Genomic DNA, 21,489 nt, shown 5'->3' on the forward strand with positions numbered 1-21,489 from the left:
AGTCAAATAAATGAATTTGCTAAAGAACCAGTCCTCCTAGTACTAGAGATATCAAACGCGATACATGGGCATGACACATAATTCTCATAATAAATGCATTTATTCATCAATTGCATCATAATTATGCATGTAGGTCATAATTCTGGACCTAAACTATTATCTATGTTCATTCACCCTCTATCTACCTCAAATTCAACAGCATAAGCTCGGGTGACTCAATCAACTCCCTCACCCGATTACCCATGCGCGCCATAGTAGCCCCATCAATGACCCGATGATCAGCACTCCAGCTGAAATTTACCTGCTCGCCCTTGGTTACCAGGCCTGCTTCATCGAAGACAGGTAGGGTTCTCGTTCTTCCGATACCTAGGATAGCAACCTCCGTTGGCACAATCACCGGCGCAACGTATGTTCCACCAATATTGCCAATATTTGAGACAGTGATGGTTCCACCGCTAAGGTCAGCTAGTGTCAGCTTTCCGCTCTTTCCCAATGCACTGAGTCGCGATATCTCGGTGGCGATGTCAAAGATGGACCGGCTTGATACGTCCTTGATGTTGGGGACGACAAGACCTGTTGGCGTATCCATAGCAATGCCGATGTTGTGTTGAGAACGCATTATCAGCTTGGGCTTTTCTGATATTGTTGTGTCTACTCGCGCGTTGAGTATAGGGTATTCGTTCAGAGCCAGGGACACTGCCTTCACTATAAAAGGCAAGAGTGTGATTTTCTTAGGATCCCGGGTACTACTGGCTAGTTTCTTGCGGATAGATGTAAGATCGTTGACTGTGAGCTCATCGGTGAAGAGAAGATGTGGGGTATTGAGGGATTTGGTCATTGTCTTGAACATAGCCGATTGGATCGGAGTGAGTTTGGTTTCCGTCTCTGTTTGCTGGCCGATCGGTACCGTGGATCTTGGTGTTGAGCTTATGAGGGAATCTCCGGGGGCATCTCCTCTTTCAACAAACTTGAGAACATCTTCTTTCATGACTCGTCCGTCTTTGCCGGTTCCGGTAATCTCAAGGATATCGATATTATGTGTCTTGAGAAGCCCGCGGACAGCAGGTGTTGCAAGGGATGCGTGCTTTGATGTTGGGACTTCGGGAATGGTAGTAGAGGAAAGTGCGGGAGGAGGGTTGGTTGTGGAGGATTCGGCAGCCTGAATTGCTGCCGCGGCCTCGGACTCGGCTGGTGTAGCTGGGACAGGAGCAGCTTGAGATTCATGAGGTGGGTTATCGTCTGGGTATTTGCCGTCTTCGACTTCGATGTCACAAAGGGCCTAGTAAATTGACAATCAGCAGGATCACTCAACGTAAATATTTCAGTTAACGCACTCGTCCAGTTGGAACGGTATCATCCGCTTCGAAATGGAGTCTCTTTATCACGCCCTCGTATCGTGATGTGATCTGGGTTTGTCAGCTCTCTGTTCTGCAAATTTGTCCCATTGAATCTGCTCTATACATACATCATCAACGGCCTTATCAGATTGGTACTGGCATAAAGGCTTCCACTCCTCGATATGTGCCCCTTCCTCAACATACCACTGAATGATCTGGACCTCGGTGATACCTAGTTGTTGGAATTAGTGATCAATTGGCCGATTAATTTGCCGAATATTTTCTGAGCCTGGAAGCTCACCTTCTCCAACATCTTTCAGAATCTGTGACTTGATTCCCCATAACGCGGGGCCAGCGTGAAAGCTGCGGCTCGGCGCGGGCGCAATGGGGCCTTGAATGCGGAGTAGACTCTGGGGTCGAGAGGATCGCAGACTGCGGAGGATACTCCCCCGCCGCGTAAGACGTTCATGGTATTGGATTACCCGGTGAAATATGTGAAAAGGTCTGGGTTCTCATTAGGATTTGTCTGATGTTTTAAGGAAGGTAAGTCTTTATCTATCTTACTTGGTTTCCTATTGCGCCGACGGTAACCGACGATAGCCACGTGATTTCCCCCGCATTGCCGCGGTATACAATAAGAGATCTTGCTTGATGTCATTGTTATTAAGGGATAGGGTTTATTGAATTGGAATATGATAAGACATGGTTTCATATCGAGTCATATTTCATTATTGGACACTACCAGACACGGGTCCAGACTCTTGTTGCTCGTCCTCCAATATCGATTATTGAGCAGTATAAGTAATACAATTGACCAAAATGCGACATGGTGCTATATTTCGTGAATTTTGTCTACATAGAATTAGTACTTTCTGTCCCATTCCAGCAATTTATAAGATTGAAGCATATTAATGACATCTAAACTCAAGCTGCTACTATGTCAAACAAGAGCTATGCCGTCATCTCCACCGCCGAAACAGCAACCGCGGTCTTAGGAGCAGTCTCATCCACAGGCTCTGGCACATATGTCTTCTTCTCCTGAGAAACAAACAAAGGAAGAGCCGGCTCATGCCAAGGCTTGGGCATAAATAGTAGAATAGTTTTCAAGGCCCACGCAGCCAGTGCCTGTGTCTTTGTCGCATCCAAAATATTAAGCCCCGGCGCCATAGTATGCATGCAAACACTATGCATATCAATCCGATCAAATCTCCCAGGGCCCCCATTCTTGATTGCATCCTCGGCCAAGGCCCAGGAAAGAGGATTGTACATCACTGTTTCGTGTGTGTAGATCAAGCCTGCAGGCTTGAAACGGGCCTCCACTTGCAGTTCACAATTCGTCACTCCAACATTCCTCTCATCTTTCATGAAAGCTGATGCTTTTCGTCCTGACTGCGGCTGGACAACCTCGTCTGTGGCTGAATAGATCGAAGTTGTTGGCACGTATGCAGAGTCACCACCATTGGAGCGAAGCATAGCTATGAAGCTCGAGTTACGAGTCTGATGCCACACAGCCGGTGTTCCAGGCTGAGTGCCACTGAATGGAACAAGTCCCCATGCGTTGATAGTGCCGGCAAAGTCTGCAGAGAGGCAGATAAAATTGTTCACCTTCTCTCTGGTGCTGGGCCAGTACTTCAGCGTCCACTGTATGGATAAATTGCCCTGTGACCAACCGACAACAGCAACGCTCTTCTGAGCACGACATGAAATGTAATTGATGGCATAGGCGACATATTGTGCATTCTTCGGGGCCTCGTCGCACATTCGACCGGGAATATTGAGCCAGACTGGGTCTCCGAATGTGCTTGCCTTCAGCAGTTTGGCAAAGTTGGGCTCAAAGGCCTCGCCGCCGTATGTGCCTGTTCCTGGGACAAGAATAACGGGCGTTTTTCCGTGATGGCCAAACTTGAAGTCGCTTGGGATAAATATGGCTGAGCGTAGAGAGGTCTCCTCGATTGAGTAGGGTGCATCTTCGTCTGATACTTTGGGGTATACCTTAACTTCCGGATCGGAGTTTTGGTTCTCATGACAATTGATATCGGGTCCCCCGAGGCCGAACATATTGGCAATATTATTGTATCAATTTTTCAATAAAACAGGTTATACTTTAAACTTGAGCCCTGGAGGATCTTGAACTTGAAATTGCGGGGTCGATTGCTGGTCACAGAATGATTTTTTGAGTACAGTACTCAAATCTCAATTAACGTGCGAGAGAACGGGTCAAGACTCGAGGAAAACATCTCATTTTAATACCACAATTTCTGGCTCTAGAGATGGATCTTCATGTTGATATGACAGCAATTAATTGTGACTGCCATCCAATCGTATTTTCTGGTAGCGTCGGCAAAGATCTCCTCTAATATACGGCAGGCACGGAACTGCCGTGACAGGTTCCACTTGACGGGCTGCGCCATCGCGAACATGTTCGTCTCCACAAGAGTCACATCAATTTTGAGCGATATGCTGCCAGAAGGTGGGGTGGATTTCTGATTTTATTCGAGATAATTCCACACATGCATCTTCAGCTACACCATAATGTTGGGGCTTGCAGTGGCTGAAAGGCTGGCGTGGTCTGTTAAGATGGAAACCCTTGACTGGACTGGATGAATTTAAAATCAGATAATTCATCCCGAGAATAAGTGGATCCAAGAGTGGCTGGCTGGTGAATATGGCAGATTTCTGAATTAAGTGATGTTGGGCTGAGATAAAGTATAGCAGTGAACCCTATTACATCGTTGGGCGTCGCGGGTCAGCCAAGTTGGAAACGTCATAAAAAAGCGACATTCGGTCGACACTTTCGGATTGAACATTTGTAATGATGTAGTAGCCTTCTTGGTTGGTCTGGTCAGTATGAAATTACAGGTAACAAAAGTGATAGAATATGATAAGTGTATTTTCAGAGATTGGAAAGACTGCATCAAAAGTACCAATGTACTTGGGCTTGGTCTATGCAATATAGACATATCTTCGCCGTTCGCCCCATAGCGTGGGGTATCAAAAAGCCATGCTAGGCAAGCTAATCAGGACATCAGGCTGGAAACAAAAGAAATATGGATAATAAACAAATAAAAAAAGGCCCAATGACATATCCCAATGTCACAATGTACAACTGTTCTTGGCATCGAACGAGCCAATATAAACACAGTACAAAGGGCAAAACTCCAATGACACCTAACCGAGGAAGTTTAAGTCATGATTCCAGAATCCTCGTATGCAAAAAATCTCCGACGTTCATCAGGAGTACTCGGCAAGCTTCTTGGCAACAGCATCCAGTACATTCTGTTGCACCTGCTCTTGCGCGCCCTCCACATTAATCGTGATAGCATCCCACTCATTCTCGCGGGGCTCCTCGAGCGCGGCTAATTGAGACTTAACCATGTCGCTCTTCATATAGTGCGCCTGGCGTTGAGTAACGCGCTGCATGAGAACAGCCTCGGTGAGTTTCAAATAGACAAAATGAATCTGAACAGACGGCTCGCCGTATGTAGCGACGCGCATAACGTCACGGTATTTCTTCTTCAAAGCGGAACAGGCGACAACAACACCGGCAGGTGGTTGAAAGTTGTTGGATTCGGAGGGGAGAGAGCATCGGTGGCTGCTTGGCGGAGGGAGATAAGCCAGTCCCAGCGGTCAGCGTCTGTAAGGGGGATGCCGTTGCCCATCTTTTCTTTGTTGGCTTTGGGATGATACTGTTGCGCGGAGATTTTGTCAGTATTTGCTATCCTTTCTTGATACCATATTTGTGGCATGAATCTGGGGGGCTGCGCTGAGCCGCAAAATCCATGGGGACAGGTCACATACATCATCGCCTTCTAGAAATGGAACATCTAGCTTATTCCGCAGGACTTGACCGACTGTGCTTTTCCCACATCCAGCGGGGCCGGTCACCACCCAGATGTGCTGGATATCTGCCACTGTATTGCCCTTCTGAGGAATGATTCCGGCGGGAGCAGAAGTACCGTTGGGCTCAAGATCAGGCATGGCGTGCACCCTATTAACAGGTACGGTGGATGAGGAGTTTACAAGGGCAGACGGCACCGGTAGTTGAGGACGTTCCCCGGCGGAGAGCATGATGGTGAAATTTTATGGTAAAAGATCTATGTGAGGAAGAGCCCAATCGCAATTTGGAACTGAACCGGGCTGAGTGGATGACGGGGTGAAGCAATGTTCCACGGAACGGGCGTGGGGTGACTTTTCTTTCGGATCAATATGAAATGGGCGTTGGATATTTCGCGAAGGGATTGAATGCTGCGCCGATCAAGAAATTCAAGGATCAACAGCAGGAAAGGAAAAAACGGGAGAGTCGCGCGACTCGGGGAGATCTCCCCTACTTTTTTAAGTATGACGGTGGAGTCGGGGAACAGAAGAAACCAGAAGCCGAGTGGGGGGAGTCACATACGTTCGTGATTGGCACGACTCATTACCCGAGTGGAGGAGTGGGATGAGTCTCCATTGAGTCGGGAGATCGATCGTCAACAAGGGTCAGGAGTCGCACACCTCCTACCGGTGTCATCCAACCCAAATTTGAATTATGCTTATCGGTAAGTAACTCAGTTGCTGTAGGATAGATACAGACCAATTGACCTTGAAGTCAGCATATGATGAGGTTTGAATTCCGACGCAAGAAATCCACGTATGATGTCATTTGTATGTAAATTACAGTGTAAAATACCCCCACGCTACCGACACCGCCAGTTTGGTCTATCAAGTCCAGGTATGCCTCTTCGACCACGATGATCACTCTTGACTAAGTAGGGAAAAGATACGTCAATGAGCTTTTTGGGCTGTATTATTTGAGATCCAGCCTATTTTCATTCAAAATACACCTCAGATACCAGACTCGATGAGTTAAAATACTTCCATTTAGCGGCTGAAACATGCACCCCCACGCGTCTTCTTGGCTTCCATGGATAAGCAAACACGCCTTGAAAAAAATCTTGGACTGCCCAGTGCCCACATGCAGTGGTGGGCGGAAATTTCGGATAGGGTTCACGGCATCTATATTTGAATTTCACTTCAAGTTTTAAACCCAAATTTTGTAGAAGATATACATGTATATGCATGGAACGAATCAACAGTGCATTTACTACTCCGCCTTATACCCGGCTAAACTTGATTCATGGCACATGGAAGATCAGCCGATGCTGTGGAAATCACTCCGTCCCAAGGTTTTCCCGTACAAATCCCTGTACCAGTTGACGTTATGAAAAAGAAAGCCTGGGGATTTCCATAATGTGGGGTTTCAAATGTTTGATAAGGATGGCAGGAATATCAACAACTTCGAAGGGTTGAGCTGTGATAGTACTTCAAGCTGCCTGAAAATTACTAGATCGGGAAGTAGATTCCCATCGAATAAACCTTATAACCGTGGAATCCAGTATCTCGCGACACTCAGTATCATCCATACAAGACCTCACACCGTGCTTCGCGCGGCACTGCCAGTGAAGCAGCGCGCATTTGAAATTAGGAGAGGTATATCCTCAGCACATGAGTGCTTGGCTAGATATGTTCACATCCTAAAGAGGCGTTCTGGCAACATCCAATGGCCTCTCTTGAGAGGGCTGAGTCTAAGACAAGGCAAGATGTGGGGTAATATCTGAGCGTATATCTCACTTTACCTATCTCTCACTTGAGAATTCTCTCTCTTACTTTAGAATTCTCTCACTTTAGGTATCTGTACCATGCGGGAGGTCTAGGGGTTCTCAAAATACCCCCAACACAATGTAGATATTATTCAGAAAAATTATTATTTTAAAAATGGAAATATCAGTCTTATGATCTTGGATTTGAAATAATTTTAGCGGTCTAATATAATTGCAGGGTTAAAATATTTTGGATGAGAAAACGTTTTGGATCGCAAAACGTTTTGAGAAAAAAAAACAGTACCCCCTCATACAGGCTAACTTTCAGTCTGGTAACTTTCATCTGTATAGCTTCATACTTCATACCTTCCTTCCTTATTCAGGTGCTTTACAGTACATCTTCTTCTTTTTCTTTTGATCTACAGGGGTATTGAACTCAGGACCTACAATCTACAGTTTCTAGGCTACAACTTACAATTTAAAAGGCTTTACAAGCTACATTTTACAACACTACAACTACAGTTTACCAACTACACCATCTACATTATTTTAACAGCTTCACACACCAAGTCACATCTTACACAGACCACATATTCCACAAGAAGAAATTCCACAGACAATTCAACACAGGCAATTCAACATAGGCAATTCCACAGGTAACAACATAGACTATAACATAGACTACAACACAGACTACAATACAGACTACAACCAGTCCAGACTTTAATATAGACTACATGTATCAACCATCATATTAGAGCCCTAGAGATCAACATAGTATTCTACTCTTCCAACATATTCTATTACAAAAGATAGTTTTTTATTATAATATAAGTTAATAATTCCAAGATATATTTTATAAAGAAATATCCTACCTAGTAAAATACAAAAACATGATTTTTCATTAAAAAACTATCTAACTAATATTTAATTCTCAAAATTATTTTTACACTATTTTGGGGGCATTTTGAAAACCCCCAGACCTCCCGCATGGTAGAGTTGATAGTTGCCTATATCTACTAGTAACTACCTATATAACAGCTAGCCTTCCCCTCTAGGTACTAGTCATATAGGTAACCCAGTAGTTAACCCAGTAGGTAACCCAGTAGGTAACCATGTAGATAACCATGTAGATAACCATGTAGGTACTTACATCCAAAGAGGTGTCGGTCATTACTAGTAGTGACCTGTAGATGCTACTGACTCAGACTGAGTCCTGTACTTAAGTATGTGAACATATCTATCTTGCATTATGATCTGACTCAATCCAATCATATAACTCAAGTCAAAAATATCCGCAAACTGGGAGTTTTTTTTTTAAAGGGAAGTTGCACAATACTGCATTAGGGTCGACAGTATGCCAGTTCCTGCAGTGTGTGGGGTATACTGACCATGGCTACTCCGTACAAGCCGTGCCGATGATTAAGGGGGCCGAAATCCTAGCTAGTGTTGGATTTGGCAGGGTTGGAGAATATTCAAGGGAGGACCCAGTAGGCCATGTGTTTCAATGAGGTGCTAGGATTAGATATATTCAAACTTGATTGAAAATATATACCAAATCAAATTTTGAGAAAGGAAAGAAGCGAGCTTGACGTAGTTCTCACCTGGCCACTTTGATAGCTGCCTGCGGGGTATTACCTAAGCACCAAGGCCACGTTCTGGATCTCCGCGCAAGCTCACTCCAAGCATTGCTAACCTACACACAATGGCGTCGCTCTTCTTTTCTTCTCCGGTCGATATCGACGTCGTCCTGAGACGACCTCGATGACCGCCCAACAGTCGATGCGAAGCTTGATAAGAACCGCCGTGAGCGGGTCCCCCTGTACATGGACGGGGAGTCGGTCAAGGGCGCGGTGACAGTCCGACCAAAGGATGGCAAACGATTGGAACATACGGGAATCAAAGTGCAATTTATTGGAACAATTGGTAAGTTTCTTTTTCTCTGTGTCTATTTGGGGTTGTGGCTGACCGAGGCTATGTGTGCCTATCCAGAGATGTTCTACGATCGAGGCAACCACTACGAATTCCTATCGCTTGTTCAAGAGCTTGCTGCTCCAGGCGAGCTTCTTCACCCACAGTCCTTCCCTTTCAACTTCAAAAATGTCGAGAAGCAATACGAATCCTACAATGGCATCAATGTGAAACTACGTTACTTCGTGCGCGTGACCGTCTCACGGCGCATGGCTGACGTCGTTCGCGAGAAAGACCTCTGGGTATACTCGTACCGCATGCCGCCAGAGACTAATAGCCCGATCAAGATGGATGTCGGAATTGAGGATTGTCTTCACATTGAGTTCGAATACTCCAAATCCAAGTACCATCTCAAGGACGTGATTGTTGGGCGCATCTATTTCTTGCTTGTGCGGCTCAAGATCAAGCATATGGAATTGTCCATCATCCGTCGAGAGACAACTGGCTCTCCCCCCAATCAGTACAATGAAAGCGAAACGTTGGTCCGTTTTGAGGTAAGTGCATCAGCCTAGCTCAAGAAAGCGTCTGGTCTCGTGACTTACTAACTCCAATCTAGATCATGGATGGCTCACCTTCAAGAGGTTAGTTCTAGATTCGCAGTATTGCTTCGACACGACTCATCCAGATTACTAACTGATGCAGGTGAAACGATTCCCATCCGTCTATTCCTTGGCGGATTCGATCTAACTCCGACATTCCGCGACGTTAACAAGAAGTACTCAACAAGATACTACCTCAGCCTGGTGCTGATTGACGAAGGTACATATGTTCCCCACCCCAGCTCCAAGGTCACCTGCATACGTTTGTGAGGTCATGGTCCAAAATGGTCGTTAAGCCGTGGAATCCCGCGGATTAACCGGTTGGGTATTTTACATAACCGACGGGTTTTGAAACCGAAACGACCGGCCCGACTGGGAAATTCCATGGCGATTCTTGCCCACCCCCACACTAAACCGAACTGGGCGTGTCTCCACGGATTCGTTTACACTAGATCACTAGCTCTAGGGCACCCGGTCTACCGTCTCAAATTGGTTTCGCTTGTACTAACGAATCATGCGTATTTTACAGATGCTCGCCGTTACTTCAAGCAATCCGAGATCGCCCTCTACCGACAGGCACCCAAAATTGCCGCAACGCCACAGATCGCGCAGCAGCAACAAATCCAACAGCAAGTCCTCCTCCAGCAAAACCAGCAAGCTCTTCCTCCCGGCTCTGCGAGTATCGGTCCAAGACGTGAGGACAAGTCTCCATCAGCAACGGCAAAGGAGTACCCCGTGCAGCAAGCCGATAACGGTATGAATTGATCGTTTCCGTCTAGCAATCATTTGAATTTCCAAGAGATTAGAGCTATTCTTCCAGCGATCCTTCCTATACCCATCTCCCTCTGAATGCTCTTTACATACAAGACCTGCTCTCTTAACCGTCTACAATTCTCTCCGTTTCATGCAATTCTCCGAGGTAGATTCCTTGATTCCTCTCTTACGGTCCTACCATGATATCACTGTAGTCTATCGTTCTCGTCTATCATTTTCCCTACACACTTTCAATGCCAATAATTCAATTTGATCATAATTCGCAATTCAATTCTTAGATAGTCCCCCCATTCGTTACGCCGGCTTTCTGTCTTTAAGACAATCTAAGATACATGGAAAGGGTGAAAGTGGATTAATCCACACATGAGTGTAATACCAGCTCACCAAGTCTCTGGCTATTCTAGTCAAAACGACCAGTCGCCTGTAATACATGCCCCAAAGCCTGAAGGACCTGTCCATCATCACGCTCTTTGCCTGCTACCTGGATAGCTTTAACAACCAGGGGGGTATAACCACTCCAAATGCTTGCTATGATGACGCGGGTCATCTTCTCCGTTGCTCGTTGCAGGAATGGTTCTCAATGAAGGTGGATCGGGGAAAGCGGAAGGCTCACTCTTAAGCTTAACCATATGAGTCAGGAGATGAAGCAAGGCCTTGCGTGCGAGAGTAGGCTGAGGCATCAGACCGCGCAGAGGTTGATCGGCGATGTATGCTTTCAGGGACATGCCACAGCGAAGAAGAAGGTAAGGGGAAACGGACTGAGCGAGCAAAGTCCGCGGAGAAGTCGAGGCATTGTCCAAGTCTGTATTTTCCGCAAACTCGAACAAAGTGTCAATTAGTGCGTAGGCCATTTTGCGTCTCAGGTTTGGGGGAGGGTCGAAAGTGCGTCCAGTTCGGATTTTGTAGAAATCTTGAAGAGCATTCTTCTCGTTCGATGTGGCTGGCAAGTCTAACCGTTGAGGTGGATAGATGAATGAAGAGTTGAAGAGGGCATAGGCAAATTCACGGCGAATAGGGCTTGCAATCGCAGACGCGCCAAGTGATGGAAGAACCAACGTTTTCAAGCGAGTAAATGCAGCAATATCGAAGGTCTCATCCGTTAGGATTCGTGTATTTGATAGCTGTTGAATTTGGAAGCCGCGAGCAGATACGATACCGTCAGTGGCAGTCACAACGCATTGCCAGAAACGGGCTATCTCAGACGCATTCTCTTCGGTATATTGCTTTTCCACATAGGGGACTGCGACTTGAAGTACGTTCAACAGTACGGTTGTGGCTTTCTGCCACAGAAAAGTCTCGCGGTCCTTTCCTTGCCATGTGTATTTCTGCACAATTGGTAGGCTGAGACGATCAAGCGTTGTTTTCAGTGCACCATTGGCGAAAATGTCTTGGTGGATACCGAACTCTGTGATATACCAGCTGATAAGATCCGTTGCATTTTTGGAGAATGCCACAAAAGTAGGTCTCCTTGAGTCGCTTCCTGGAATCCATTTAGATATGGCCGAAGCAGATAAATCAGCGGCACATAGAAGAATCGCTGCTTGTGATTCTTTCTTCTCCATGCAAAGAGTTTTGACGCAATCAATGACCAGTGCTTGGACTGCTGAAGGGCGCTCAATGTCTGGGGAATATGACAGAGAAACCGAGTTCCAGGCAAGGAGACGTAGATGATGCAAGACCTTTTCGATCTGCTCCATAGTCAAATCGTCTTTGTATAGACGATAAACTTGCTGGAATGTGTGTAGGTAGGCCAGTGCAGCATCCTGATTGGCCCGCGTCAGGTCCAATTTGGATTCGTCGTCGGCAGGATGGCCATCAACCCAGAGGTTCCAGGTGCAGTGAAGTGCAGATTTGCTCAGCCCACTCGACGGCTTTGCCCGGACAAGAATATCAGATAGGCTGGCAAAGGTGGCTTCACTAAATTCAAGATGATCGAGACCCACTAGGGCCTGCAGGTGTTTCACGAGTCGTGTCCAAGACTGGTCAAATTCCTCATCGCTCACAATTGCATCGAAAAATGTCGTGATCAGGTTACAAACGCCCTTAATCATGACGACCGTTGTATCAATCCAAGATCTGAGATCATTCTTCACAGTTTTCGACTCCTTCAATGTGGTTTCAATCTGCTCCACCATCAAAAAGAGCACTCTGTTCAAGCACAATCGCCAAGCTTTGGGGGAAAGCTGCCGTCCATAGGCATCGAAAATTCTGAGAAGGGTATGGATGGCACTATTCCGAATTTCCGATCTGCTGTCCGTGGTGATGTCCACATTGCGGAGCAACAGCAAAAGCCAGAGCGAATTCCTTGAAACAGACAGATCCTCCGATCGAGCAAGGTCACTCAGAGCATCTTCACTAACGGAAGCATCAACATGACTCTCGATAGAGAATTCATCGATCTGCCCTTGAAGAAAATCTGAAATTGTCCAGAAAAAGGATGTGCTAGTGAGTGAAATATTGAAATCTTGTTTTTGAGAGGCAAAGCTCGATAATAAGTCAACCAGGCTCAATAGGCAGGGTGCGGGGAGAAGAGAAAGGAAGTCAGACGCAACTAGATGTAGCGATTTGTAGGCAGCGCGAACTAGTCGCGGTCCAGACGGAAGACCAGATGATCTGCGTTCGTTCGTCGTGGAAAGCTGGTCGCCACATTCCACATTCTTGACGGCTTGAAAAACGCCGGATATCAAATCGAAAGCGAGATTCCAACCATTTTTGAACGTTTCAGCGTACTGCTCCAAAATGGTTTGAAGGGATTCTAGGCTTTGCTCATGTATTTCCACTACTGTGATTGGAAGAGACTTGGACGTCACCAGATCAGACTCATAGAGAGAAGCAACTTGGTCTTTGAGAGTCCCAAGATTCCTTGTTTGGATCTTATCTTGTATCTCTTCGTCATCACTGTCCTTTGGTTTCATTGTCAGAAACACTAATGAGTTCAGAACCCCGCTGGCCTGCAGGCGGAGATTCGGGCTAATTGTGATGTTTGCGGATATTGAGATGAGACTACTGGTCAGTAACTGCCAGGCTTTGCCATCTGCTTCATCCAAGGATGACAAACGACCAAGGTTAGCTTTAGCAAGTTCATTGCCTTTTTCTAGCACGAATTTCAGCTCCTCATCTTGCATCCTCAATTTGCCCACAGTATGTGATACCCTTTGTGCATTTTGGTGCAGGCGACCTGAACGTCTTGTTGACTGCGGTGAGCTGGGGGTATCAGACACCTTTTGAGCTTGCTCTTGCTCTTCACTCTCCGCGGTGAACGCAGTTAGATTCAACAAAGCATGGAGGATATCCAGGAAAGAATCAATAGGATAATCGCTGGTACTTTCGAAGAGCTTAGAAGATGCTGTTTGCACAGCAATTACTTCCGCACCCAGGTTGGCGGTAGGAACATCATATCCCGAGTTACCTGGAGTTTCTACGACACCATTTGCTGATTTGACCATTGCACTTGATGACATGCCAATCGCCAGGCCTGTATACTGCAGTGTCTCCAGGAGAATAGACCAAGCTGGCTGGTTTAATGTTGGCCCTAGTGCAATTCCAAGATTGATTAAAGCTCGAAGGCAAAGCAGGTTTCTGGTACTAAGGGATGCTGTGACGCCCTCAACGGCAGTTGAGCCGCCGGACTCCATAGACAGTGAATTGATTCGTGAGACGTCGGTGCTCTTCCGTCTTTTGAAAGAATCATCATTTGCCTGGGCTCCCGCGGCAGCCGGTCCTGCAGGGGTCTGCGCTTTGGAACGGCCAGAGGTTGCAGGCATGGCAGCTTTTCCCAGTGTCGTAAGGAAAGCATCGCGTGGCACTGACAGTCTAAGAAGACCTGCAACATGAGCTAGTTTCTGGAATGCACGAACAAGATTGTGGTAAAACTCATCATCAAGGGAGGCATGCAAAAAAGTAGAGCAGGTTGCAAGCACCGCAGGCCAGCAATTCTCAACAATGCCTGCGCATGTTTTTATTGCAGAAAATTGAATGTGAGACTGGAGGTCCAGCGGATTTACTGGGACTGGCGGCCTCTTCCCCGATACAGCCGACTGAGCTCTCGTGGCTTCTAGGAATTGGAGATCTTGAGAAGATCTTGCCGAGTCTGGGCCTTGATCAGGACTACTGACAAGACGGCTCCTGCGCTTTTGTTTCAAATCCGGCACCGTCAGTGGAAGAATGAACTTGGCAAGTCCTTCGGCAAAAGAGCTAATACAGTTGAGAACCAAACTGTATATATAAGTCTCGGGCGGAAGCGATGGCTCTGTCTTGTCAAGGAGCTCAATATAGGGTGTCCGCACAACACTCCACTGGCTGCTAATCCCGGCAACCCTTAACTCAGTTGGAGGAACCGATGTCCCAATAACACCCGCGACGCCACCAGTTTCGAGAGCTATCTGGTCTTCCGTAGCAGACCGGGAACTGTCAGCGCGTAGTGGAATTGTTGACTGGTTACTGACGCCGATCAGGGAAGGTTTCTCGGAAGCCAGTCGAACAAATGAAGCCATGTGGTCTCGAAGAATGTTCTTTCTGTCTTCTTCTCCATCATAAAGCGAGTATATTTGTCTCACAACTCCGGGTTCAGAATAAAGACCCCGGAAAAGTTCCATGCAAAGCACTCTCTTCCAGGGTGCTGTCCCGTCTGGTTCCAGTAAATGGGTCAAAAGCCCAAGAACCATCTCGCATTCCGAGGTTAGGAGAGACATGTGACGCTTTAAGAGCACAAGCAGAATCCTAGTGACTCGAACTGTCTGTGAAAATGAGGTCTTCTCAGACAGACATCGAATAATCAAAGGTATCAAGCGAATTCGTAAGACCTGAGACAATTCTGGGTGGCCTACAAAGAGGCGGCCACTGTTCGTTATAATGCCCTCAATGAGTTCGAGGACGAAGGGCGGTGCCAGAGTCCTTGTCCTGAGAAATTGTAACTGTTCTCCATCAATGAGACGGCAAAGATCATCCAAGACCTTGCGAAAGAGAAGACTTAGTATGAAAGAGTGATGCCGCGTGTGGATAGGGACTGACCTGCAAAGCATCATATGCAAATTGTCCAATTTCAACAAACTGGCCATCCACCTTGACAGTCTTTGTGGTTTTTTCATCATTTGGCACCCTGTCCTCACTAGAGACCCTCTCAAAAGTGGAGACCACTAGCTGTTGAAGAGTAGCAGCGGCTGTGCTACTGACTGCAATGGTTTTACTTGCTTGTAGAGTAGCACATATCTCTAGAGTGTTTGCGAGTAAATTTCCACTAAGCTCATTAGAGTAGTATTGCAGCAGGGAAGGCAATGACTGCAATATTTTCAACTGGATATCAAGGCCTGTTCTCCGTTAATGGATTTCCTTTGATCCAGTAAGATGCCACATTTCACTTACTTAAGTTTGTCGTTTCTCGCAAGCCGGTAAGAACATCTTTCAAACGAAATGAAGGGAGTGCCCTTGACGCAATGAGTCTTTGTAGGCATATCACGCCAATGCCAGCAAGCTTTGCATGCCGCGTATGGCATGCGATAATGAATGGCTCAACAAAGGTCGGCTTGCGCACAAGATCTATAGAATCATTTAATTATGTGCTTGGCTTTAGCCATGGGATTGACAATATATACCTGCAGCTATTTGAGCCTCTGAAGTTGAGGGTAGTGCTTTCAATTCATTTAGCGACTGCTCTGCTGCCTGTAGTTGTTAGTCAGCCTTGTTATCCCGGAAGATTGGCAATTCATGAGGCTTGAACGAACACTGCGCAGATCTGAATTCTTCCGTCTAGACTCTTGAATGAGGTTTGCAAGCTCTGTCTGTAAAAATTGGGAGGACATTTCCAATACCAGCCCGTTACATCAACGCATAGCCAGTGCCGGCGGTACTTCTGGGTGCTCCCCGAGTCAACGAGACAGGGAGCTTTTCGACTAGGGCTCTTGGGGTATGCTTGAAGTCAATATGAGTCACATATACTTCAAAATACTGAAATCATGCGAAATCTCAAGTTCCAATCACCTTTGTTTCGTGTATCTTGCTGGGAATCAAGATGTAGGACAACAAATCCCCCGTGGCTTCTCCATAAGTGCCAAGCCATGCCGATAAAGGTCTTATCGCACGTGATCTAGCCGTCATTAGCCCGCGTTGCCGGTTAAAGTGCCCCTCTCTCTTCATCACGAAATCCTTAACGACGGGTTCCCGACTTTTGTGTTTCGTGGGTTTATTATCTTGATAAGATATTCCCACCATGGCTGCCAAGGTTCCACGAAACTTTAGGCTTCTTGAAGAGTTGGAGAAGGGAGAGAAGGGACTTGGTGCCGGTATGATCTTGATTCTTCTAGGAAAGCTAGGAATCGGTTTACTGACTATTTTGTTTGGAACTACTATAGAGGCTTGCTCTTATGGTCTTGCTGATGGAGAAGACATGATGATGAGCAACTGGAATGGCACAATCCTGGGCCCTCCTCACGTTCGTCTACCCCGCTTTGACTTTATCTTCCGTCGCGTGCCTTTCATGTATCCAATTACTAACGTCATAGTCATTTAGAGCGTACACGAGAATCGAATTTACAGTGTGAACATCCATTGCGGTCCCGACTATCCCGATAACCCCCCAACCATCCAATTCGTCTCGCAGGTCAATGCCCCTTGTGTCAACCAGCAAAACGGAAAGGTATGCTGACGCCAAGGACTATTCTATGGGGAAACGACAACTAAATTGAGGATTTACATTAGGTGGACCCAACCAAGCTCCCCTGTCTTGCCCAGTGGAAGCGCGACTACACAATGGAGACCGTCCTGATTGAGCTTCGCCGGTGAGTTGTTATATAGTTCATGGCTATGATCTTATGTTCTGTTCTGTTCTGTCTCTGACTTCTTGATTTTACTCAGATACATGGCCCTTCCTCAGCACAAGAAACTGCCTCAGCCACTGGAGGGTTCGACTTTTTAAATCTGCATATCACTAGGGTCCACCAGGAATCCGGAGTAACGAGGTCATTTTGCTTGCGGTTTTTGCTTCTTCCATATTGTATGTTCCTGTGACTATTATCTTCGAGCGTGAATAGTCTTTGCATGGCAGTGCCGGCGCGGTTTCTTCGAAGCCCAACCTATTTCCATTCCTCGTAGCTGAAGTGTCTTTCTCTAGACGGTCTATCGTAAACCAACAGCCCAAAGTTCATACAGGAGCATTTTCCAGTACAAATTGGGTCAAGTTAAAACACTTTCCTATGACTGCTTTATCATCTTTAAATCTCATAGATGATAATAATGACGGAACTATAGTACTTTTGGAGCCAATTATAATTGAGCCAACTCATGCATTATGTGCAACATCAACGCAATGTCTCGATTGGTCAATTGTGCTAGAAATCAATATACTGTTTTATAATCTAATAATATCCTTTACGCAATTACCTGCATTGATATGAATACCTAGGTATCTCATTCGTCGACGATTGATACGTTGATGGCAATGCGGTCACGTGTCAAATTATGCGTCGGAGCAACGACGGAGCTTCTCCGGACGACAACAATTTCTCGCACTTTCTGATTCCTCGGAATGCATAAAGTGGTCGTACCAAAGAATTCTGGGGTGCATCGCTTTGCTTGTGAGACAAAATTATCATTCTTTCGGCTACTGGCACTAACACTTTACCTCCAGGTCTAGCGCTGTACCGAGCACTTCTCCGACAATGTTCTCCGTCGAACGGCAATGCGCCATGGCTGACCGAGACCAGATTCCTCGTCCAACAAAGGTTCCACCGATATAAGGGGCTCCAGAGCCCTTCTCAGGCCGCATCTTCTCTAAAAGCTGGTTACAAAGTATGAATTATCAAGGCAGCATGTCACACCGATCACTATGAATACTAACATGCCGGTTCGCCGACAGGCCCTGGATTTACTTGATTCCGCAAATAAAGGAAACAAGCAAGATGAACACCGAATAATAAAGACCCTTGCAGAGGCAAGATCTAGGAAAGAGGCCTATACCGCAATGCAAAGAGAGGTCAATAACTCGAAGCCTCCAATCCCGCTATCTCCCCGAGCTGCGCGAAAGCAAGAAACTCTCCTCTTCGAAAAACAGACCCAGCGACGACATCCGAATACACCGTCCATATTATCGCGACCCAATATAGAACTAAGCGGGGAGCGACATGTCCCGGTTTTGGTCAACGCGCGTGGTATACCTTTCTTACGTCTAAAAAAGCCGCAGCCGAAGAATCTCAGCGGTGTCATTCGAGCAAAATTGGAGAAGCGCTGGAATCGCATTGTGTTGAGAGAACGTCTTCAGACGGATCTTCTATTCGCTAAGGATGAAGAAGCCTGGGATAGGATCATAGGTGTGAAGTCTGAACGAGAGTCAGGCACGTGGAGTGAAGCAGTCAAAACGTCCCTGGATTACGTTCGGGCAAAGATCGTGGAAACTGATCAACAAAATCGAGAGATGGCAGAGAAAATGTGGAATATTGTGCTTCAGGAGCGCAAGCTGGCTGAGGAGGAGAAGCAGAAACAAGCAGAGGGAAAATCTTCTTAAAATGGAGATTTATTCTCCTACACTCAACTCTTGTCTAGCGGCATATGGGCTACTTGCCCTTGTCCAGGAATTTTTTTATCATTATTTTGTTTACATCGCGAAATGATACCCCCGAATTTTGCATAAAATGTTGCTTCTCTTTTATTTGCAATGAAGAACTTGAAAAGAAATGACCATCTAGTCTTGAAACCAATAATCCCATATGTGCTAGTTAACTACCAGTAGCTCATGTCACCATATCCATCTATTAACTTAAGCTGTGACCTTGAGCTTATCAACTGCAGGCATAGCATCCTCACCATCTTCCTCATCATAATCAGCCTTACCAGCCAATCCTCTCTCCCACAGTTGTCGCCCAGTAAGCTTCTTCTCTTCTTTCCCAGACTTTTTCTTCTTGTCCTCTGCTTCCTTCTCCTCCTTTTGCCGCAGCTCCTCCTCCTGTACCTCCTTTTGAAACCGTTCCATCCACTCCAAAAATGTCTCCCGGTTCACAGGTGTACCCTGGAATTTAGCATTTTCTTCAGCCTCTGCTTTGGCAGCTGCTTTCCGTATCTCAGCCTGTACGGCATTCGCACGCTCGGCCATGATATTCTCTGCGCTTTCCTTCAGTGCGCTCACGAGCGTAAACACCATCGCCATGCCCATATTCTCTTCGATCGTCTCCTGGAGAGATTCAAGCAGTTGTTCTTTGTCCTCTTGGATATCTATCCGTGGGTACCTGGGGGCGTTGGGCGGAGATGAAATGTTGAGTTTTGGAGCCTCATCGGGGTATTCTTCTGGGTATGACACTTCCAGGTATATCACGGGCTGCTCGGATTCTTCGGGGTCATGTTCGGGGGTTTCGAGAGTTATCGATACTTTGTATGCGGTCTCAGATATATCTGGTGGCGGAGAGGTTCAAGTCAGTACGAGAAATTCCCTGAAGAGTGAAAACTATTCTATGCGACAGTCTCTTAACTTACCAATAATCTCATCGGGGAAAATTGAGTCGAGAACCTCTCGCTCCTCGACTTGATCTTCACGGCCCATTTTGTCTGGTCCGTCCCGCGGATTTGGAGGGGTGTCGGTTAAGATAAGTGTGCGGGGAGTTGAAAAGAGATGGCTGAGATTAAATAGCCAAATACAACAAACCTCGATCAAAGTGAGGAGGTTGTATAAGTCGTGGTATTCGAGACAATTAATCAATAGAGAAGATCGTACCGCTGTCGCAAAATGTAGTGGATGAAAGCCAATCTTGCGAGTCCCGCATGCAAACCGGTCAAACAACTCCAAATTTTGGGTTTTGGGAGCTTCACTTTTTTTATCCTGGTGTCCCGCATTTTACCACAACTTCATCTTTTCTCTCACTTTTTCAATACTCAAATATTCATTTCTTTTTGTTTATATCTATTTCTTGAATAGACCTGCCATGGGAAAACCTAGACCGCAAAAAAAGAAGTCATCCAAGTCCCGCGCAAAGTCCGTCCTCGGCCCTGGTGGCTCAATCTCGAAACAAAAAATGGCTCAAAGTCCCTCCGAATTACTCGATCAAGCCACGATCCTCCTCCAAACAGGACGTGTTGAAGAAGCTCTGGGAAATGCACAGCAGGCTCTAGACCTTACAGCCGGCAACGGCAATGCACAGCTACCGGCATTGAATCTACTTGGTGAGATCAATGTTGAGCTGGGTGAGATCGAGACTGCTAGAGAATACCTTTTACGTGCTGTTAAGCTAGACCCCAATGGCTCAATTCCTGAGTCCGAGGGTGGTGGCGCGGAGAAATTTATGTGGCTTGCCCAATTGAGCGAGCAAGGTGGAGTGGATAGTGTCCAGTGGTTCGAAAAGGGTGTTGTTTCTCTGCGACAGACCATACAGTCGTTAGAAGGCAAGACTGGTGCGGAGGATGTCGCCAACTCCGTTGAGAAGAAGGCCAAGCTGTCAAACGCACTCTGTGCTGTTTCTGAAATCTATATGACTGATCTTTCGTGAGTTGTCTTGTCAGAAACTACTGAAACATTTGTTCCATTACTAACGGAATTTATTAAATCTAGTTGGGCAGAGGATGCAGAGGCTCGATGTGAGGCGCTTATTACTGAGGCTATCACTGTTACACCCGAAGCCCCCGAAGTCCTGCAGACTCTCGCATCCATCCGGATCTCACAATTGCGAACCGAAGATGCGCAAGCCGCGCTGAAGAAGAGTGTCAGTCTGTGGAAGGATCTTAGCCCAGAGGACCCCAAAGTTCCGGACTTTGCGACAAGAATCAGTCTTGCGCGACTTCTCATGGAAGTCACATTAGAGTTTGAGGCTCTGGAAGTCCTTGAGCGATTGATCCTTGAGGACGACCAGAGTGTGGAGGCATGGTACCTCGGTGGCTGGTGTCTCTACCTGCTGGCGGAAAAGCAACAGGCACCAAAGGACATCCAAGATGATGAAACTGAGTCGCCGCGACATGCTTCCCTTATTGCCAGTCGCGAATGGCTTAAGCAGAGCTTGAAACTATTCGACGTATTGCAATATGAGGATGAGCGTCTCCGAGACCATGCCTTAGAACTTATTCAGGGAATGGTTCAGGAAATTGGAGAAGATATGGATGATGATAGCGACGAGGGAGAGGGTGAAGACTACGAAGATGGAGAGATTGAGGTGGAATCGGATGATGAGGACCAGGAAATGGCCGATTCATAAATGAAATAGATTTGAAAGAAAAACTACAGTGAAATGATGATCTAACGCATGTTTATACATTGTTCTTTGTCAAGAGATATTGATGAATTCCTCTTTGTTGATAACCTTACATATATGACATCTGTAC

At 46.4% G+C, this 21,489-nt stretch overlaps 9 protein-coding genes across 9 annotated transcripts; 4 read left to right on the plus strand and 5 right to left on the minus strand.

Moving 5' to 3' along the window:
- Window positions 1–181: 181 nt before the first annotated feature.
- Window positions 182–1,957, minus strand: N7483_004492 (uncharacterized protein; the record flags this gene model as incomplete). Its single annotated transcript, XM_057087929.1, has 5 exons — window positions 182–1,279; window positions 1,335–1,406; window positions 1,466–1,569; window positions 1,639–1,841; window positions 1,923–1,957. The coding sequence occupies 5 exons, from the start codon at window positions 1,955–1,957 to the stop codon at window positions 182–184; spliced, it is 1,512 nt and encodes a 503-aa protein (XP_056947758.1).
- A 331-nt stretch (window positions 1,958–2,288) lies between these two features.
- N7483_004493 (uncharacterized protein) lies at window positions 2,289–3,395 on the minus strand (the record flags this gene model as incomplete). Its single annotated transcript, XM_057087930.1, has 1 exon — window positions 2,289–3,395. One exon carries the CDS (start codon window positions 3,393–3,395, stop codon window positions 2,289–2,291), a length of 1,107 nt encoding a protein of 368 aa, XP_056947759.1.
- A 1,173-nt stretch (window positions 3,396–4,568) lies between these two features.
- On the minus strand, window positions 4,569–5,405 carry N7483_004494 (gluconokinase; the record flags this gene model as incomplete). The annotated part of the gene is made up of 2 exons (XM_057087931.1): window positions 4,569–4,932; window positions 5,125–5,405. 2 exons carry the CDS (start codon window positions 5,403–5,405, stop codon window positions 4,569–4,571), a joined length of 645 nt encoding a protein of 214 aa, XP_056947760.1.
- A 3,292-nt stretch (window positions 5,406–8,697) lies between these two features.
- Window positions 8,698–10,191, plus strand: N7483_004495 (vacuolar protein sorting-associated protein 26; the record flags this gene model as incomplete). The annotated part of the gene is made up of 5 exons (XM_057087932.1): window positions 8,698–8,842; window positions 8,909–9,381; window positions 9,444–9,468; window positions 9,530–9,646; window positions 9,956–10,191. Coding segments are annotated over 5 exons (996 nt in total), but the record flags the coding sequence as incomplete, so codon positions are not given.
- Window positions 10,192–10,691: 500 nt separating this feature from the next.
- N7483_004496 (uncharacterized protein) lies at window positions 10,692–15,998 on the minus strand (the record flags this gene model as incomplete). Its single annotated transcript, XM_057087933.1, has 5 exons — window positions 10,692–15,152; window positions 15,211–15,506; window positions 15,562–15,735; window positions 15,792–15,858; window positions 15,921–15,998. 5 exons carry the CDS (start codon window positions 15,996–15,998, stop codon window positions 10,692–10,694), a joined length of 5,076 nt encoding a protein of 1,691 aa, XP_056947762.1.
- Window positions 15,999–16,405: 407 nt separating this feature from the next.
- On the plus strand, window positions 16,406–17,110 carry N7483_004497 (E2 ubiquitin-conjugating protein MMS2; the record flags this gene model as incomplete). Its single annotated transcript, XM_057087934.1, has 4 exons — window positions 16,406–16,627; window positions 16,706–16,831; window positions 16,894–16,973; window positions 17,050–17,110. The coding sequence occupies 4 exons, from the start codon at window positions 16,406–16,408 to the stop codon at window positions 17,108–17,110; spliced, it is 489 nt and encodes a 162-aa protein (XP_056947763.1).
- Window positions 17,111–18,019: 909 nt separating this feature from the next.
- Window positions 18,020–18,694, plus strand: N7483_004498 (Ubiquitin-conjugating enzyme spm2; the record flags this gene model as incomplete). Its single annotated transcript, XM_057087935.1, has 1 exon — window positions 18,020–18,694. One exon carries the CDS (start codon window positions 18,020–18,022, stop codon window positions 18,692–18,694), a length of 675 nt encoding a protein of 224 aa, XP_056947764.1.
- A 252-nt stretch (window positions 18,695–18,946) lies between these two features.
- Window positions 18,947–19,723, minus strand: N7483_004499 (RWD domain-containing protein; the record flags this gene model as incomplete). The annotated part of the gene is made up of 2 exons (XM_057087936.1): window positions 18,947–19,575; window positions 19,657–19,723. 2 exons carry the CDS (start codon window positions 19,721–19,723, stop codon window positions 18,947–18,949), a joined length of 696 nt encoding a protein of 231 aa, XP_056947765.1.
- A 379-nt stretch (window positions 19,724–20,102) lies between these two features.
- On the plus strand, window positions 20,103–21,362 carry N7483_004500 (ACL4 family protein; the record flags this gene model as incomplete). The annotated part of the gene is made up of 2 exons (XM_057087937.1): window positions 20,103–20,659; window positions 20,726–21,362. The coding sequence occupies 2 exons, from the start codon at window positions 20,103–20,105 to the stop codon at window positions 21,360–21,362; spliced, it is 1,194 nt and encodes a 397-aa protein (XP_056947766.1).
- Between the last annotated feature and the right edge of the window lie 127 nt (window positions 21,363–21,489).

Source organism: Penicillium malachiteum (genome assembly GCF_028827825.1).
Source record: "Penicillium malachiteum strain IBT 17515 chromosome Unknown utg000002l:1.0-8849297.0:1.0-8852440.0, whole genome shotgun sequence".
NCBI classification, from domain to species: domain Eukaryota; kingdom Fungi; phylum Ascomycota; class Eurotiomycetes; order Eurotiales; family Aspergillaceae; genus Penicillium; species Penicillium malachiteum.